Below are 18,422 nucleotides of genomic sequence, written 5' to 3'. Positions count from 1 at the left end.
AAAATTGTCCATCAACAAAAGTCCCGGCTAATGTGGGAAACAAAGAAAAGAGAGGCAAGACAATGGCTGAGACTTCTGAAGTTCACTCAAAAGTTAATCTAACAATTAGATCAAAGGCTACAGTAAAAGAATTTCACTAATGAAATTATATATTTCTTACAAAAAGGTATGTAGCTTTATTGAAAGGATGGACAAATGGAAGCCAGATAGACAACAACTGTAGTTCTGAACAGAGAGGATGCAGCGTAGGTGGGCAGCCCATGAGGTTGGGTGTCAGAGATATCTTGCTTCTTTCTGATCAAGGCTCCACTGGGCAAGCCGCTTTATTTCTCTTGAGTCTCAGTTTCTCCATCTGTAAAATGGGGGAAATTACGGCTGTCTTATCGAGTTGCTATGGGGACTGGGATTGTACCTAGCACAGTGGATACCTGGTGTCATATCCCCATATGCAAATAAATCCTGAACAAAATTATCACACTAAAAACCTTCCTCAGGGATCAGAAAATGGTTATCTAATTGTCTAGGGTTTAAGGATTTGAATCTTTGCCATTTTGGAGAATCCTAAGCCCTTCATTGTTTAACCTTGTGTTCAACTTAGAAAATGCAGGGAATTAAAAGTAAAAGGCTCACATAATTGGGAACCTCATTATACAGGGAAGGTCTGCACACTTTGACTCTATGAGGAGAGTCCAGAGGATCTTCAGAGAGAAAAGCTAAGATCTGTGCTTGGGAAGGGAAACTGAGCAGCAGACTAGCAGCCTTTCATCTGGAAGGCAAGTCCCAAGCTCCTGGTGCTGCACAGCACGTGTGAGGCACAGGAGAGGACCCACCTATGAAACCACCCCCAGCCTTCCTAAACTACAAGCAGAATTCATTTCATGCTTGTCAACTCATGTAAAGGACCTGGTTGAATTGCTACCCAAAGATAAAGACATGGTCTTTGGCATAACCAGAGGCTCAGCAAGAGTCTTGTAGGAACATGCCAACCAGTCCTTTTCTGAACAGGATGCTCCATTGTGGTCTGCTTCTTTGTCACCTGTATCAGTCTGCATTTTGTGAACTGCTTCTCTCCTCCCTGGTGCAGAGTCTCCTAAGGAGGGGCTCTGCCCTGTAATTCAGCACAGGCACTGTGTGTATAGCCCAAAAGAGACTGGCTTCTTCAGACTGTCCCTGTCTCCACTCACTTAAGAATCCTCATGTGCCTCACTGCTGTTTTCAGTTTGGACGTGATTTATTGATCATTTTAATGGATAATATGGGGAGTAAACGCTCAGTCCACAGGCCTGCACTCTGAGAACAGTTGCACCTCTGTTGAAAGGCTGGGCTCCCGAAGTTATTTATGCATATATATTAAGCATTCAGAGAACTTTGAGGGGAATCCCTTTCAAGATGGCAGACTGAGTACCCACTGCAATTCTCCTCTTATATCAAATCCACGTATAGAACAGAAAATACATTAAAATAAATTTCTACCTGCCTGGGCTTGAAAACAAGCAGGGAGACTTGGCAAGAAACTGTAAGGAATCCCTTTCAAAGAAGGTAAACATTCAGGAAGCCACAGACAACTTGAGAAGTTGACACCAAGCACAGAAGCCACATGCAAGGAATATCGTAGAATCTGCCACAGAAGATAAAGTGGCAATAAGAATAAATGACCCCCTTTCTGAGGAAAGCCAGCACCATGAAAAGAAAACAGCAAACTAGTACTGGGAAAACTCAAACCCAAGGAAGGAGTTAAAAGACGAATCAAAAAACTGAGCAAGAGGCATAATTCTTTGCAATACCATTTTTCTATTTTATGTATATAAAATAAATCAACAAAATGAATTACGGGCAAAACAAAATGCAATCAGAAAGGGACTGTGGATATTTCATAATCTCGAAACTATAAGGTGCTGCATCCACAAAATGAGACTAGGATGTTTCAAGGAGATTTTCACAATGAGAAGATAACTGAAAGGGCAGGGCCACTGCAGGAGGGAAGGTCATCCATGAGCTCTGCAACCAGACCCACACTGGTGCTGTTAAGAAACTTGTATTTTGCAGATACAGATGTGTCCTTGTGGAGGGAGTAGAACACCAGCAAGCAGCTGTACACAAATTGGGTGACTGGCCTCACAGAAGGAGTGGGCAACCTGTACTGAAATAAACTCAAAATTCCTAGATGACATTCTGACTGCCTGGCGCATGTCCATTCTCAACTTTGTTTCTCCAGCAGCCCTTTCACAAATGGCGGTACCCTGAGCTTAGACCCTCAGATGACATCATCAGAAAGAGGTAAAGGAGGATTCTTTCAAGCCACAGCTGGAACATTTCTTCCATTTCTTATGGTGCCATCTAAAGGCTACCTCCCAAAGTCCCAAGGCTGCACAAACACCCCGGTGCTGCAGGTTCTTGCTCAGGAACATTGCCTGACTTGGAGGACAGCCATCTTTCAGACAGAACAATGTCCTATTAGCATAAGAATATACCTGTTTAAATCATAACAAATATTTGTAAAGTAATTTACAGCTTGCAAAACACTTTCCTGGGCATTATCTCATCTGAAATTCCGCATTAATTACGTTAAGTGGGTAGGGTGTATTATCCCAGTTTACAAAAGAGGAGACTAAGACTCCAAGAGGTGGTGACTATTAGTGATTGACAGAAGTGGAAATAGAACTGGGTCCTGTTGCTTAAATGTTAGTTCTCAATATAGTTCGCAGTAATGAGGTTTACATTCCTTCACCATTCGCTCTAAGGCAGAAATAGCCTGAGGAGCATTTTCTCCTGAAACTCCTGTGCATAATCCTATGGGGAGGGGGAGATTGGAGGACCACTCTTTATTCTTACTGTCAAATGTACTTAATATTCCTCAATACTAGTGTCAACTTTCTACTTAGTTCATGGTCCATTATGAACACGATCTAGATTGGATTTGGGAAAACAATATAAATTGCCCAGAGTCCAGAAATAAATGCCTCAGCTCATCAATCTCCTCTCTCCTTTGAAACATTACTGTCCCTTGATTAAAAAAACAAAACAAAACACTGTTGAAGGTGATTGCTGTGCATATTTGGGGTGGGGGGATGGTGGCAGCTGCACCTTGCCAAGAATGACTTCAGTTCCACACACAAGATACACAGAGAGAGAGGGCCCTGGGCTCTCTGCCTCCACTGCTCTTTGCAGGGCCTGTGTCTGGCTGTGACAGTGCAGTCCTTTAGCAGTGCCCTGTGCAGGCTGAGGCCTGTCCCCACCTCAATGCCCACTGCCGCAGATCAGGGTCACACCATTGTCTGACCTCCTTCCTTGAACCACCTTCCCAGTCTTCACATCTGGATAGCGTGGCTCACTCCACCTCATTATAGTTCCTAAACCACCCTCAGGCTATACTCTGCTGTCGGGGAATCCCAAGTCCAAAATGCTTCCAGAAGCACACACTTGCAATGGATGTTAGATGTCCAGCCCCAGCATGTCTGACAGCATACACGGTAATATCTTTTTGTAAATGAGAAACCCAGAGATTGCAATGATTCCAGATGGTCCACTTTACAATTCAGGAATATGTGGTTGGAAACGTAACTTTTTCGGACCTTATTAATTTTTTCAAACCTTGATTTTTAGCTTCCTTCTCTGACCCTCTGCAACCTGGCCCTCCTGCAAGCCCTGGCTTCCTAACAAGAAAATGTCAAGGGAGAGAACAACTATGTTCTTGGACACAGAAGCCATTGGTTAAAGCAGGGCCTCAGGCTGAGCCTCTTGGAAGCCTCATCCCAAGACTGGCACTTGGGCTGGATCCCACAGAGTCAGAGGGAAGAGAAGTGCTTACTTTCCCAATGAGCCATCGAGCAGAAATCAGCAGCCCCGATCCACAGCTAAGCCTAGAGGAGGGCCTCTGAGTGGCATGCATATTCCCAGGGAGAATCAGTGCAGGAAATCGGATCATTCAGAGACCACAAACCATTTTGCATCCTAAACGCACTGTGGAAAACTGGAATAATACCTGCTCCTGAGGGCTGTTGGGGGAAACTAATGAGATGACATATACCAAAGTGCCTGTACAGCATTACTGTCCTGGGAATGTTGGCCTTTCTTTCTCCTGCTCTGCACCATTCACCCTCAAAAACCCCTCCAGTGGATGGGGCATGGTGGTGCACTTCAGAATGTGCTGATTACCTGCGATCTGTCTCCTGATTGCCAGTTTCTGGGGCAAATGTTGGATAGGTAGGGAGTAGGACAGCTCAGCCCAAACTCATTAAACATCCTGAACTAGGTGAGAAGTCCACACAAGCACACTAAGGGTGAGGATGGGCACAGATGGGGCAGAGTGGGCTGGTTCTGTGAGCCAGGAGTTCTCAATCTTGGCTGCATGTTGGAATCCCCTGGCAAGCATTAAAAAATACAGATGCCTCTGTCTCAACTCTAGACATTCAACTTCAACTGGCCTGAATGTCATCCAGAACAACAACCGAGCCAAAGGGAAAGGATGTGCAAAGTGAGATGAGCACAGCGAGAATGTGGGCCTGTCTCTGTTGAACAAAGCCCTTTGAGATGACACCTGAGGTTCACTTGGGCTCCCTTTGGCTTGACCAAGGGGAGTTCTTGAATTCCCACACCCCAAGCTGCTGGACAGTATGCCCAGTGTCTGTCTGGGTCACTGTCACACACACTCTCCTAATAATAAGCTGAACAATGTGACCTTGCAAGTGACTCTCTGTACAGATCCAGTGCTGAGGAAAGTTGCAAAAACCTCTTGAAAGAGGTTCTGTGGAATTTGGTATTTTTAGGAGACTTTGAAACACACACACACACACACACACACACACACACACACACCCATAATAATCATGTATAGGTGGATCTGATGTTCAGGACCCAGGAACCTTGGCATCTGTTCACACTCTACCTTACACCCGTAAAAAGGTCTGCAACACAAGCAGCCCCCTCTGGAGCAAGTCACTGTCACAGTTTCAGATTTTCTGGGGGTGCAACTCCAAAAGCCACCTTCTTTTTTGATTTAAATGGAATCCAATTAAGATGGAAATGCATAGAGAAAGAAATGCTGCCAAGCACCCTCAACTCTGAACATTATGATCTCTTGCTTTAGTTCCTATTTCCCCACAGTCAGAGCCATGCCCATCAGTGCACTGCCCCCCATCTTCCCAGGCTGGGATCATCTCCTCCAGCCAGCATAGTCAGAGTTGCCAGGGACCAAATCAGGCTATGGCTCCTCCTCTGCATTCCATTCATTTGTTCGCTCACTCATTCATCCTTCCATCAATCCAACCAACAGTCAGGCTTTCATTGAACAGCTATATCGTAAGAGCCATCCTCCACATTGCAGCCAAGAGTGATCCTTTTTTGAAGCAAAAGCCTGACTGTGCCCTCTCCAGGGCTGACTCCAAGTCTTCAGTAGTGCCCCATCACTCTTGGGGTAAAGAGTGAGCCCCTGTGGGCTCCTGCCTATTCCACACCTCATCCCACGCTGGTCTGTGCACCACCTACCCTAGCTTCTCTGCAGCCTTTTCCCACCTGCTTCCTCACCTGGAACTCTCTTACCCCTCATCTCCTCCTGCTTTCACAGATGCTTACAAATCACATCACAAGCCATCAGAGAGTCCCCCCACTAGTTGTCTGGCTCAAACTGATGATCTCCCTCCATACTGGCTGCTCTTGGAGGAATTTTCCTTTCTATCTCTATTGTAGCCCCTGCTCACTATTTGTCTTTGGACAAGAGTCTCAGACATCCTTGTGCCTCCAGGAAAACACATGGAAAACAACCAGGATCTTTCTCCAAACCCCGAACATTTTTTTCCCTTTTTAGTAAAAAATTGGACCTTCTCGAATGGCCCTATCCTTGACTGTGCCTCTGACAAGTGGTCCCCCAAAAGACTCAGGACTTGCAGCAGACAGACGGTAACTTTATACAGCAGCCCCAAAAGGAGATGTAAATACCGAAGGGTGTGCTGGGAAGACATGTTCCCTATTCATACAAGAGCCAAAAAGTAAAAGGGAAATATCAGAGGATTAGAGTGACAAGCTGAGGTCTCTCTGCCAGTAATCCAACCACATTCAGCTTGATTTCCTAGACTTGCTAATAGACCACAATCTAAAATATCTTTCTCTTATTCCCCTTACACACACACACACACACACACACACACACACACCACAACACAAGAACATGAAATGAACTGAAGGTTTCCTTGGTGATTGTTTACATGCTAAGAAAAGAGGGAAGAAGAGTATGAGGGTGAGTGATGAAAACAACTTTTTCCCACTTTAATCCACAACCATCAAAAAGTCACAGATACTTAAAACAAAAAACAAACACATGGCTCCTTTATAAAAGCAAAGGTAGGCTGAATTCTAGTGTGAGGGAATCCCACACTCGAGCTATGACCAGTGCTAGGGTACCCACACAGTTTCCTTTGGGGGAGAGATCTTTGACTCAAGAAGATAGATTTTCAGAAGGAAGGTCCAGGACAGAGATGGAGGGGAGGAATGTGGCAGACGCCTCATGAAGCCATTCACCTCTTCACATTTGTGTTTGTGTAGGACCCAAGATTCTTCCGGGAACTTCTCTCTCTCCCACTGTGTGTGGGGCTATCAGGACAGGCAGGGACACATCTGGAGGTGCCCCTCCCTGCATGGGATCCAAGTGGGACTGTGGCATTGCTGCTTCCTGACAGGCTGGACAGCAGGGGCCACCTCTCAAAGTCATGCAAGCATGGCATGTAATGTAGAGTCAGGGACGGGGTGGCCCTCAGACAGCAAGACTGGCAGCCCCAGGTCACAGCCCCTAGATCCCAGAACTCCCAGTTCAGAGCCAGGACACTAGGCACCTCCCTCAGGAGACTCTAATTGAACGCTGGAGTTGCTAACAGCAGAGCTGGTCATGCTGGTCCACATGTCTTTCCAATCACCCAACCTACAAGGACTCCTCCTTCCTCCAAACTCTCAAAGTCTCCGTGGCCCCTGCCACTAATGTGCCACTTCTCACACACACCCTGCACCCCTGCCCCCACCCATCTATTTCTCTGCAGTCTGTCCCAGACTCCCAAACAGACTGCAAGGCTCCTGAAGACGGGGCCCTGCCTTTCACCTCGTGGTGTTCCATCTGGTTCTTGCCTAGCATGGTGGCTAAGAAGAACCAGGTAAGGCAGGAGGCCCCCCAGAAAACAACACTTTTGTTAAGCAGGTAAGAAAAACATGGAACAGATGTGTTATGTTTTTTCTTAAAGGTCCCTCATAAATTCCCAAGAAATTACTAAATAAGGATTCACTGTCTATTCTCTTTCTCCTGGTATCTGGACCAATTAAAAACAGGATAGGAAAAAAAATGCTGAGGAGCTCCCTGAGCAGGAGGGACTTGGAGGACAGAAGTGGACAGTAGATGGCAGTCTGTCCCTGTGGTCACAGAGACAATAACTAAGCACTGAGGCTACAGGGAGAAACAGAGAGCTAGGTTCAAGCAGATGCACCTCCCCTCTCCCCTGTCTGTACAGACTGAAGCCAGGAGCTGGGAAATTTCTGGAAAGCACACCTGTGAGCACACACACTTAAACATCTACCAAGCCCCAACACCTGTAGAACATGCACCTGCCCCAAACTCTCCCCACAAAGAACCCCGGGCACGCATCCGAATGGGCTCTGAGCACCCACTGCCAGAGCCATGGCCTGGCATTGGGAACTCGGGGACAAGAAAACCACTGACCTACAGGAGGGAAGGCTGTGCCTGACCAAGAAGATTCCCGATCATCATTCAGGCTAAAAAACAGCACTCCAGTCAGGAGCCCTGCACTTGATCGCCCATCTTCACACTGCTCCTCCCTGGAGCACAAGGATGTAAGCCCTCCGTCTCCCTCACCAGCTCTGTATCCTCAAGGTCAGAGGTGTGGCATTCACCGCATCTTCTCCAACATCTGGCACAGGGCCTGCTCCTCAGCAGCCATCAACACGATGTTTATTGAATAACCTTTCTACATGTACTTTCCAAGTGTCGAGAGATGGACTGTCCTAATTCGTGGGCAATGACAGCCGACTCGTCTGTGACCAAGAGCACAAATTTGCAGAAGAGCTTGGCAGACTAAGACATGAGGGGAGTCTCTAAGGAGAGCAGAAACAGCCTTTCTCAGTGAGCAGGCAGGGAGCACCATGACCCCAGTCTTGGGACAGGCCAAAAGGAGACACAGAGAACACAGCTCGGGACCCTCGGCGAGGTACATCGCCTCTCTAAGCTGGCCCCTTAGCGCTGCAGCCTGGACTCACGGATGACCTCTCTTGCATTCATTCACCAACACATTTCTGTAGCAGACAGGGCTCAGGTGTTGGGGGACACAAAGATGAAAAGACCAGACCCTTTCTTCCCAGAGCTCACATTCTAGTGAAAGGTAAGAATGCATATAAAACGCAGCCTGCTAAGTGCTATAACACAGGGAGGCTGGGGAGGGAGCCACGGGGTCTCAGGAGAATACAAGGAGGCTTCCCAGAGAAGGCAAAGATGTGAGGGATGACTTCCATAGCCCTGGTGAAGAAGGAGGGGAGGGCATTCTAAAGACAGAATATATCCTCCAGGGCCGTCTCAAATTCAAGTAGAGTATACGTCTGCCACTTGTGACATTTAAGCCACATCCCCTTAGGCATCCATCCATCCAGGTTCTTCTACTAATCCCCATTCCCACCACAGAGGATGAGGTAGGAAAGGCTTCAGGGATCACTAAAGCTAGTAGTCCTCAACTCTCTCACTTAACACATGAGGAAAGTGAAACCTGGTGTGACTCGGGACCCCCTAAAATTGCACAGTTTCTGCTGGAGTAAGAGGGTGGAGTCTGGCCTTCTTGCACATAGCTCAGGATCCTTCTGATTTAGCTTACTGAATTCTGCTACCCACAAACTACTTTATCCCATATAAACCTTTCCCTATGCTCCCAACTTCCAATCCAAGATCTGCCACAAATCTGGCAAGCTTGCTTCTTCAGCACTTTATAAACATACACTCATCCATATGTTCAATAACTTATCTGGCATCACATAACTTAATTTCCTCCTCCACCCCCTCCACGTTTCTGCACATAAGTCCTCCAGGCCAGCAGGGATACCTGGAAATCCCAGGCATGGGCCACAGTGAGGCTTAGGGAGCAGCAGAATCACAATATGTGAACTGTCACAACTGGCAGGGTCCTTTGACCTTCTACGGAATCCAATTCACTCTCTTTCCAGAAAAGAAAACAGAGACCCAAGGAAGGAGAGTGATTTTGCTCAAGGTCACAAAGCTACTTTGTGTTCTTCTCCAGGAGATATGGGGCAAGCTGTTTCAGGAAGAAGCTAGGTGTCAGGAGAGCCAGGCTCCTTCCCAATTGTGGGGCACACTTGTTGGCAATCAGGTGATTCCCAGAGCTGCATTTTCCCGTGGAACCCAGTGGAAGCAAGGGACATGCCCTATGAACAGTCAGGAACAGGTCTGCTAGATACAGTGTGGAAAGAATCCCAGACTACACATTTGAAATACATTCCCTCAGGTGTAATTTAGAGCCAGAGGGGGAGGATGTTTTTTTAATTCTAGGGTCTGAGACCTAGAAAGAGAGGGAGAGGAGGCAGTAAATTGCAAGGACCTGGCTGTCATAAATAAATAAAAATAAAAGGGCTATGTCCTCTTACATAGAAGAAAAGCATCACCCTACATATGAAAAGCTGTTTAAAATAAAGTAGACACATATTTTTGAGCAACTACAATCTCACAGGCATCAAATTAGTGTTCTACACTTATTTGCATATTGCAAATACCTTCAGCAATAGAACAAAGTCATTCGCATTAACTGCCTTGAATGTACTGATAGTGGTGGTGGGGAAATCAGCAAAGGGAGAGGAAGAATAAGAGCCTGCAGTCACATCCTTCAGAGATAGCAACATGCACCCCAAGCACCCCTCTGGTTTACCTACTTCTGGTACTTCCCAGAGAAGGGCATGTGGCAGGCAAGTGCCAGGGCTGGGGATCTACAACTGCATTGCTGTGCATCAAATACAGTCTGGGGATCCCAGTCCTTAGCAGCAACCTCTGCCCCCAACCTTTCAGCAAGAAATTGACATCCACTTTGGCCCTGGTTTAAGTGGAGGGAGTTCTCGAGCCTATCAGGGAAAGCCATTTTCCAAATTCTGAAGAGCCCTCATGTTCTCCATTCTCCCTCTTTTACTTTGATTGCATGCAACCCTCATCTCAGGACTCAAGAATGCTGGGACCTACCACCTCTCGTGGGCGTGTGGATCAAAACCAGATGTCCAGATCCAATCTTACAGAGTTTACAAGGAGGCAATTGTGGCTTAAATCAATACCTCCATTCTGGAAGGGCAGATACCCTTGTCAACAGAAAGGGGAAGTAAAGAGGGAGGGCCGATGGGAGCTAAGACAGATCTAACACATGCTTGCCAGCAGGTGGCTAAAAAGCCTCAACACATGAAAATGTGTTGTCTTGCATATGAAAATGAACCTTCCAGTGGAGCAGGTCACCCTGCGTGCGGGGTGAGAAATCAAACAATCTCTAATCTGGATGACATCACAGAACTCAGAAAACAGAATCTGACTGGCGGGTGATGGACTTGAGATGGCCTCAGGCTTCAGGATGGAAAGCCAGCACATCAGCATCTACTTGTGTAACCATGTAAGCATATCCCTTAACCTCATGCAACCTCAGTCTCTCCATCTGTACATGAGATCGCCCTGGGCATTGAGATACTGCCATGCAATTGTAATAATGCCTAGAACCTAGTAAGTACTCAAATATCAACCACCACCATCATCATCATCAATCATCATCAGTCATCTTTTTCTTTAAAGATTTTTTTTAAGTTTATTTATCCTGAGAGAGACAGAGATAGCATGAGTGGGGGAGGGGCAGGGAAAGAGGAAGAGAAAGAGAATCCCAAGCAGGCTGTGTTGTCATAGCAGAGCCTGAGGCCGTGGGGTTCGAACTCACAAAACCGTGAGATCATGACCTGGGCCAAAAGCAAGGGTCAAACGTTTAATTGACCGAGCCATCCAGGGGTCCCAATCATCAATCATCTTAAAGGTGGGTACTTGTCTTAGTCACAAACACTGACACCAAAAGGCACTCATGTAGAAACTGGATGATTTGCATCAGGCCTACCTGAAACCAAACCCAACCCCTCTTAGCTCTGCACATGCTGTGCAGGGTAAGCCAACTTCATGAGCATTCTTGCCAAAACAGAACACTATGGTAAATTCTTTGCATGCCTTTCCTACTTTGACTAAGCCATTCCCTAAAGATACAAAACAGGAGTTCATTTAGGGTGTGCCAAGATGCACTCCAGGCAAGCCACTGATTGTGTTGGAGGATGGGGCCACTGTAGAAACCTAGGATGGTGGAATTGGAATGGGACTTCGAGATCTTCTAAATTAAGCCATTCATTTACAGATGGGTGAATCAAGGCCTGGAGAAAGTGCCCAGGGTCACACAACAGCTGATTAGTGACAGAGCTTAGTCTCAAGCCAGATCCCCCACCTCCAAGTCAGCAGGCTTTCTGCTGCCCTGGGGCTGCTTGACATCACCTTGTTGGCCTGAGATCTTTTGAGATCAGTAAGCTACCATTTACTCCTACAGCTCTGGCCTTAAATGAACAAGACCCTTAAGATTTTCAAGAACCTTGACTGAGCAAATCCATAAAAGATTTGGGTCTTTTCTAAAAATGCTGTTAAAAAGTGAGCAATCACAACAGACCACACCAAATTTCACTTCAAAATCTGCTCTTCTCCAGCTAATCACCACTTGTACTCAGAGGTTTATCCTGTGAGGATGCTGAGAGCCAGAGAGAGCCTCTGGTGGTTCCCAATTAAGGCTGCTTGAGAAGGACTGTGGCATCAATGAGGACATGAAACAGCCAATGCATTCTGATTATCCAGGGGTGCATGCACTCTCTAGCCCCTTGGTATTTTTCAGTAGAATGAAAGGCTGAGTTACAGAAAACTATCAACAACAGCAAAAAATACTTTAAAGATCTCAGGCATCTGTATGTGCTTTCATGTGTTCTAAAGTGAGTTCTCTGTACGGTTTACTTTTGTCCAGCCTTGATTTTAATAGAAATCTGTCCAGCCAAGAGTGAGGTACCATCTATACTGGCCTCATACTTCTTAAAAGTTCACACATCTTCCATCCCTGTATACAAATGATCTGAAAGAGGCAGCTACCAACTTTTCCCATCAGCTGGCCCTTCTGCAAGAAGCAATATGATGATCATGTAATCTGAGCCAGGCAGCCATGTACCTACCACCCATGACATAAGCTCTGCAAACGCCTCCTGCCTACCCAGGCCCCTCCTGAGATCATGTGTCCCCCAGCACACGCACATATATCCTGTGCTCTCCTCTGGCTCTGCACATGTCTGTCCATGCACAAAGTACATCCACAGACCTTATCAGCAGCACCACACGGGGCTTACACTGGTCTCCAGTAGATTTGGTCCCTCTCCAACAGACTCAATTTTAAATAAAAATAAATCTAAAACCCTGGCAACGGTCATTAGTTCAACATCTCCACTGCCAGAAACTGCCTGCCTCATTAAAGAGTAAAACAGCAGCTGGTGAGGTCTTGAGGCAGGGTGGTGGGTTTTAAAGATTTTCTGTGTCGGCCTGACTCCCCTCTCTCACTTCAGCCAACATGGGAATATGCGGATTTACATTCCCTCCAACAGGGCCAGAGCACTGTAACTGCTCAGAAGAAGGTCTGAAGGAGCCTGGAGCAGAAGCCTCCACTCAGTTAGTTGTCTTGAATGGAGGGAAGGGGAGAGGCCTGAACATCTGATCCATCTGGGAGAGGAATTGCAGGGATGGGAAACGTTATGTAATTAAACTCTGCTGGCCTGTCCCGCCTGGGGAATGTGAGACCCATCAGCAGTGACCTCTTCCAATCAACTTAATTGGCCCAATCTCGCCAAGAAAAGCAACTGAATTGGTTTAGTGCCTCATGGAAATAGCTTAGCTCCTGACTATTTATGGCCACTGAACTCGAGGATGGGAGCCTGAGTCTGAGCCAGGAGTTGACAATGTGTGCTGACTTCTGGGAGGACCGGGAGGCTACAGTGGGTTTCCCTGCCTCTCTCTGCCCCCCACCTCTGTCTCAGGGGAAAGACATTTTAGCAACTTGCTGCATTGGGCTCACCGCACTTTACAAGCCCAAAGCCTCTTACGAGGCAGGGTCTTGCCTCCAAGGACCCGCAGTCTAGAGCAAAACAGACCATCATTGCAACCCAGGATGGCTGGACTTTGCTCCTCTTTTATTCAAATATGCCAAGGATAATTACTATTTTCTCTGTGTTCAAAGTCACATTTATTTTCAGGTCGTGGTCTACATAGTTCATGTTAAAGAACAGGAAAATGTCTCTGATAATTAATAACATCGATTTTGGGGCCACCTTTCTTCAGAATAGTTCAAGGACCTTTCATGAATACTGATTTCCAACTACTGCAATGTCGGTTAGGTTGCCTCCATTTCTTGGATGAGTAATCTGAGGTAGTTATAGAAAGTTCTCTTTGCAAAGTACATGAGCAGTAGACATGCAGTGGGCATTAAGACTATGTTGCCAACTTGGGAAGGGGTATAGATCTCATTTTTACCATGGTCACAGACATGCTAGTGCCTGTATTCAATGAGACTTCACCTCTGAGTAAAGCTTTGTACTCCTCCCCATACCAAGCTTTGACTGAGGGGAAAGCAGAGTGAACTTTTCTTCTCATTGAGTCATTCCTGGGATTAGAACACTTTCCCCAAAATCACACCGCTCCAAAGGGGCACAACTGAAGTAGAATCAAGGCATTCCCACCATCCTCTGAAATGTCTGCCACCAGGTCTTCTGACCAATGGTCACACCCTATTTATCAACTCTCTCTTACGCAGATGAATTTCACTTAAAAATAAGGTAGAACTTCAAAATGACACAGCTCTGATGTCATGAATTTTAAAATGTCAGGAGTCAAATAAAGTCTCCCCAATTATATGCCCTCACATGATTAGAACCTAATAAATGAGGTTCCCTATCATCTGGTCTGGGCAAGCATGTATGTGCAATCAAAAGCACCCCCCTCCTGCTCTGTTCCAGGGACCTCACTAGCTGTCTCAGAATACGAACGCAGTCAATGTCACATTTCCCTCACTCCTCAAATGCTCCCGGAAGCCTACAGCTCTTCTTTTATCTATACCTTTTGTACTTAAAATACACATCTGAGCATCCAAGACAATTTTCATCTTTCCTCAGGCACACAGAATTCCTGCCAAAAAATATGCCCTACCCCCTCGTAAGGGCCAGAACATATATTCCTTATATCCTCTGACTCGCCTTCTCTTAGTTACTTAACTTCAGCCTTACTGTGTGTGTGTGTGTGTGTGTGTGTGTGTGTGTACATGCACACACACATACATGCACCCTGGGTTAGCTACACACTCACAGCACAGAAAACATCAAAGATTAATAAGACACTCCCAATCCGATATGTCAAGTCTCATTCCTCATTCCTGCTAGTGAGGAAGTACTGCACATTTCCAGAAACTCAGTCCTCAAATGTATCAGGACCTGCTTTCTGCCCTGGATCACAGCACCCACCCCCCCATGCCCAGCCCACACCTACTATGAGGAACAGGAACACCCTTCAGCTGTATCCCCAACACACAAAACCAGACCTCATCCCTATCCTTGTGCCCCCTTTTTACAAAATCACAGATATATTTCAGGTCAGGTTCCCTTTGGCCCCTAAGATCCATAAACATCTCTAGACTGAATTATGGTTCTTGAAGAGGCCTCAACTGGCATCCAGCTCTTTTCAGTCCTCTTGGCAAAACTGCAGCAGTCAGCTGAGTCCGAAAAGGAATGTTTCCAGGGCACGGTGCCATGCCCCAGTACCCAGTAATGGGCTCAGCATCCAGTAGGCATTCCACAAATATTAACTAATAATCAATATTAATTGGTAACAATGAATTCCTCTATTAAATAAGAAACCCATCAAATAACATAATAGAACACGCACCTCTGCCACCAGTAATGCAAAATATATTCCTCCCCTCACTCCAATTTTATGTGGACGTCCTCCCTGATCGTCACCTAGTAATGACACACAGGGCTTTTCTCCTTAAATGTATAGCCCTCATTCTAAGCCTTGTCCAATTCCTTCCTCTCTGAGGAGGTAGGGAGGGGGAGAAGGCAAAACCCAACCCAGCATCCTTCTCTGTAAATGCCTTGTTTCTCCATAAAGAGTGCCTGAGCCCTCACTTTCCTATCCTCTGCACACCCCAGTGCCATCCCAGCCACATTTCCCCATGCACACTCAAAAAGTTCACACTCGGCTCTCTGCAGATAATCTCTCCCCGCCCGCCCCCCCCCCCGCCACTCCTTCGGTAATCCTCAGGAGCCCAACCTTCCACACACACGTCCACCTTTCGCTGCTACACACAGCCACCCTCCCACGCCACACCCACTCCATGTGTCTGTGCAGGCATGCACAAGCCATCTGTCTTCGACACACTGTACCTCTCCTCCTGCTCTGACACCCTTCACAGGCACAGATTTCTCATTAGCTACACCTATGTTCCCACATGCTCTCATCTCCTGCCAGTCACACATATGCGCATCCAACAGACTCCTCAGAAATGCACACCTCCACTGCGCACAGAGCAGGGTGGAGCTCCAGCCCTCCGGCCACCCGCAATGCACACCCTGGTGCAGAGACTTTCCAGAAACCTCCTTCCCTGACCACACAGAGCACCCAAGGGTCCCACTCTCCCTCCCTAGCAAAGCAGATCCATTCACACAGAACCCAGCCCTCCAATTCCAGCTACAGTCCCGTCCTTACCAACTGCAAAATCTTATACGCTCCTTGCTGCAGGCCCGCAGACTTGCTATTTTCCTCCAACACTGTTCACAGAGCCTGCTTTCTTCTCCTCTCCCCCTCCCCACTCCCAACACCATACCCAGGTCTAAGGGTCTGAGCCCAAGGCAGAGGCGGTTGGATTTTGTCCCCTAAATTCTACCTCTCAACTTTCTTTGTGCAACATGTCAGGAAGGAATTGGGGGCGGGAGGGAGCCAGGCTGAGTATGCTGGAGAATTTCTGGGTGTAGGGAAAACGGAACCAACTGCAAAGTTCCCTCTGTGTTACAACTTTCTCCCCTCCCGACATTTAGGGCAGAGGGCTTAGGTGTTGTTCTTGCTCTCAGGTCTGTCGGCTGGGAGAGGACATCTCTTTATGAAAAAGCAGGTTGTCTAGCACCTTCTCTAATAGGCTCTAGGAGTGACACCCACCTCCTTTCATGCCAAACCTCCCAGCTCCCGCCCCCTGCTCTTCGCACACATAAACAGCCCCCCCAGCCCCCCTCACCCCCCCGCGCAAGGCGCCCCAGCTCTCCTGCTCTGAGCCCAGCGCTCCGGCTGGGTCCAAGAGGCTGTCTCCACTCCGACTCTGAACCTGCCGCCCGCCGCCAGAGGTCTAAAGGAGGCGGTCCAGTTCAATGTTTCCTCCACCTGGAATGCTCCCAGACGTGGGAGGAGCCCTTACCGGTTAGCAGCCCCCACCCGGTTCGGCGCGAGGGTCTCAGTTCCGTGCATTTAAAGCGCAGCTGAGGAATGCAGCAGCTAAACTCCCCCCAAAGAAGCAGCGCCTCCTCGCCGCGCACCCACTGGCGCCCGAAAGCACCAGAGTCCCCTCCCCCACCCCTCCTTTCCCGAACCTTCAACTTCCAAGCGCCCCAGATTCATTTGGAGTAGGAGTAGCGCTTTGGGGCAATGGGGTAATTTGGCCCACCGGGGGTCCTTTTGACTCCGACCTAGTTCCGCTGGTCCCCGGTCTCCCAGCCTTCCCACACCGCCGCCTCAAATTCCGAGAGCTGGCTCGGAGAAACAGCGAGGAATTCCCCAGGGACTGCCCGGCCAGCTTGCCCGCCGCTCCCCGCGCGGTCCCAGATGCACGGAGAACGCGCGGAGCTCCTACATCTGCGCAGAGACCCGGGGTGGGGTAGCCGCGGGGTGGGCGCTGGCCACAAGGAGTCCGGGGTGCGTGGCCGTTGCCGAGAAAAGCTTTCGGAAGAGGCAAGAGTATTCCAGCACAGGTACGCCGCGCCGGGCGAGGAGTTGCAACTCCCAAACTCGGAAGCCGGCGTCCCAGTCCGGAGCTCCGAGTCCCCTCCCCCAGCCCACCCCCGGGACCAGGGAGGGGGAGGCATGCAAGGAGCCCCGCGATGTTGGGAGCCGGGCGCCGGGCGCGTGCCGGGGAGCCGTGGTGACACGCTCGACTCTTCCCTGCGCGGGATCTGTCTGCCACCCCCTTTTGTTACAGGATGCACGGGGAGCCCTCTCTGCAGGAGCAGACGGGTGTGTTGATTGGGGGTTGGAGGGCGGTTCTGCTGAATCTCTTCGCTGCCCTTCCGTCGTCCCTATTTCCCCTCGCCTCCGCCCCCATTTCCAATCCAGGTCCCTTAAACCTGATCACTTTCCCAGATATTGGGCGGTTTCTCGGGCAGCCCAGGGACGGGAGAAGAGGTGGGGAGGAGTGTCCGGTGTGTGTGTGTGTGTGTGTGTGTGTGTGTGTGTGTGTGTGTTTGAGTGTGTGGTGGGGAGGGGGTGGTTGCGGTTGCGCCTCGGCCTGGGCAGATCCCAGCGCAAACTTCGGGGAAGGCTCAAGCCCGGGAAAGTGAGCCAGAGCCGAACGATGGAGGTGGGGCGGGGTGCAGAGTTGGGGACCCCCGCGCTAGTCCACTGGAAAATCCCCCTACTCAGCTTCCCACCCCTGAACGTGCCCACCCAACGTACCCGCCTCCCCTTACCGTGGCAGAAGTAACCATGGCATCCGTGTGACTGTTTCCAGGGACGTCGACATGAAGAGAAAGGTGGACGCAAACTCGGTCATTCAAAGTCTCTCCCACCCCGCCGCCTCCACTACCCAGCAGGGGGAAAAAAAGAGAAGAAGAAAGAAAGAAAGAAACGGGAAGAAAGTAGTTGCGCCGGGCTCTCTCGCGGGGCCGCGCGCGGAGCTGCTCGGTAGGGAGAGGAGCCTTCAACTCTGAGTCCCGCGAACATAATCTGCGCGGTTATAACCAGCCAACCCGGCCAGATGGCTCCGCGCTCAGCGCCTTAACCCCTTCAGCGCCGCGCCACCCGCCCCCGCGCCCGGCCGCCGCGCGCCTTGCCAGCCCAAGCCCCTGTGCCCCTCCGACTTGGGGCTGGCGTGGGGTGGGCAGTGGGGCGACGAGGTCATCTTTCCTAGCCTCTCTAAAAGAAAAACACCTAAAACTTCCAAGTTAATAGTAGGCTTCACTATCCCCTTTAGAGATCCAGGAAAAAACGAAATATTCAACTTTTCACTGTATTTTACATGTTAATGTCTTCAGCCTGTCTTATTTGTTTTTTTTTTCTTGAGAAACTTCCTTTTGATCTTTTTTTTTTTTTCTTT

The 18,422-nt window shown here is 48.6% G+C and overlaps 1 protein-coding gene across 2 annotated transcripts in view; it reads right to left on the bottom strand.

Moving 5' to 3' along the window:
- Nucleotides 1-17,885, bottom strand: part of NTF3 (neurotrophin 3) — a 66,941-nt gene extending 49,056 nt beyond the window's left edge. Inside the window, exons 1-2 of one of the 2 annotated variants that reach the window (XR_006219758.1) lie at nt 17,797-17,885; nt 180-352 (exon numbers count right to left, since the gene is read on the bottom strand). Coding sequence is in view for 1 of the 2 variants with exons in the window: in XM_007089647.3 (XP_007089709.1) it covers nt 17,797-17,814 (18 nt within the window). In the remaining variant the exon portion in view is untranslated. Of the gene's footprint in view, nt 1-179; nt 353-17,796 lie in introns of those variants that run through there. The other variant, XM_007089647.3, reaches the window with a different exon arrangement.
- Between the last annotated feature and the right edge of the window lie 537 nt (nt 17,886-18,422).

Source organism: Panthera tigris, chromosome B4 (genome assembly GCF_018350195.1).
Source record: "Panthera tigris isolate Pti1 chromosome B4, P.tigris_Pti1_mat1.1, whole genome shotgun sequence".
In the NCBI taxonomy this organism is placed as follows: domain Eukaryota; kingdom Metazoa; phylum Chordata; class Mammalia; order Carnivora; family Felidae; genus Panthera; species Panthera tigris.
The sequence above is the reverse complement of the archived record's forward strand: the minus strand, read 5'-3'. Positions and strand labels throughout refer to the sequence as shown.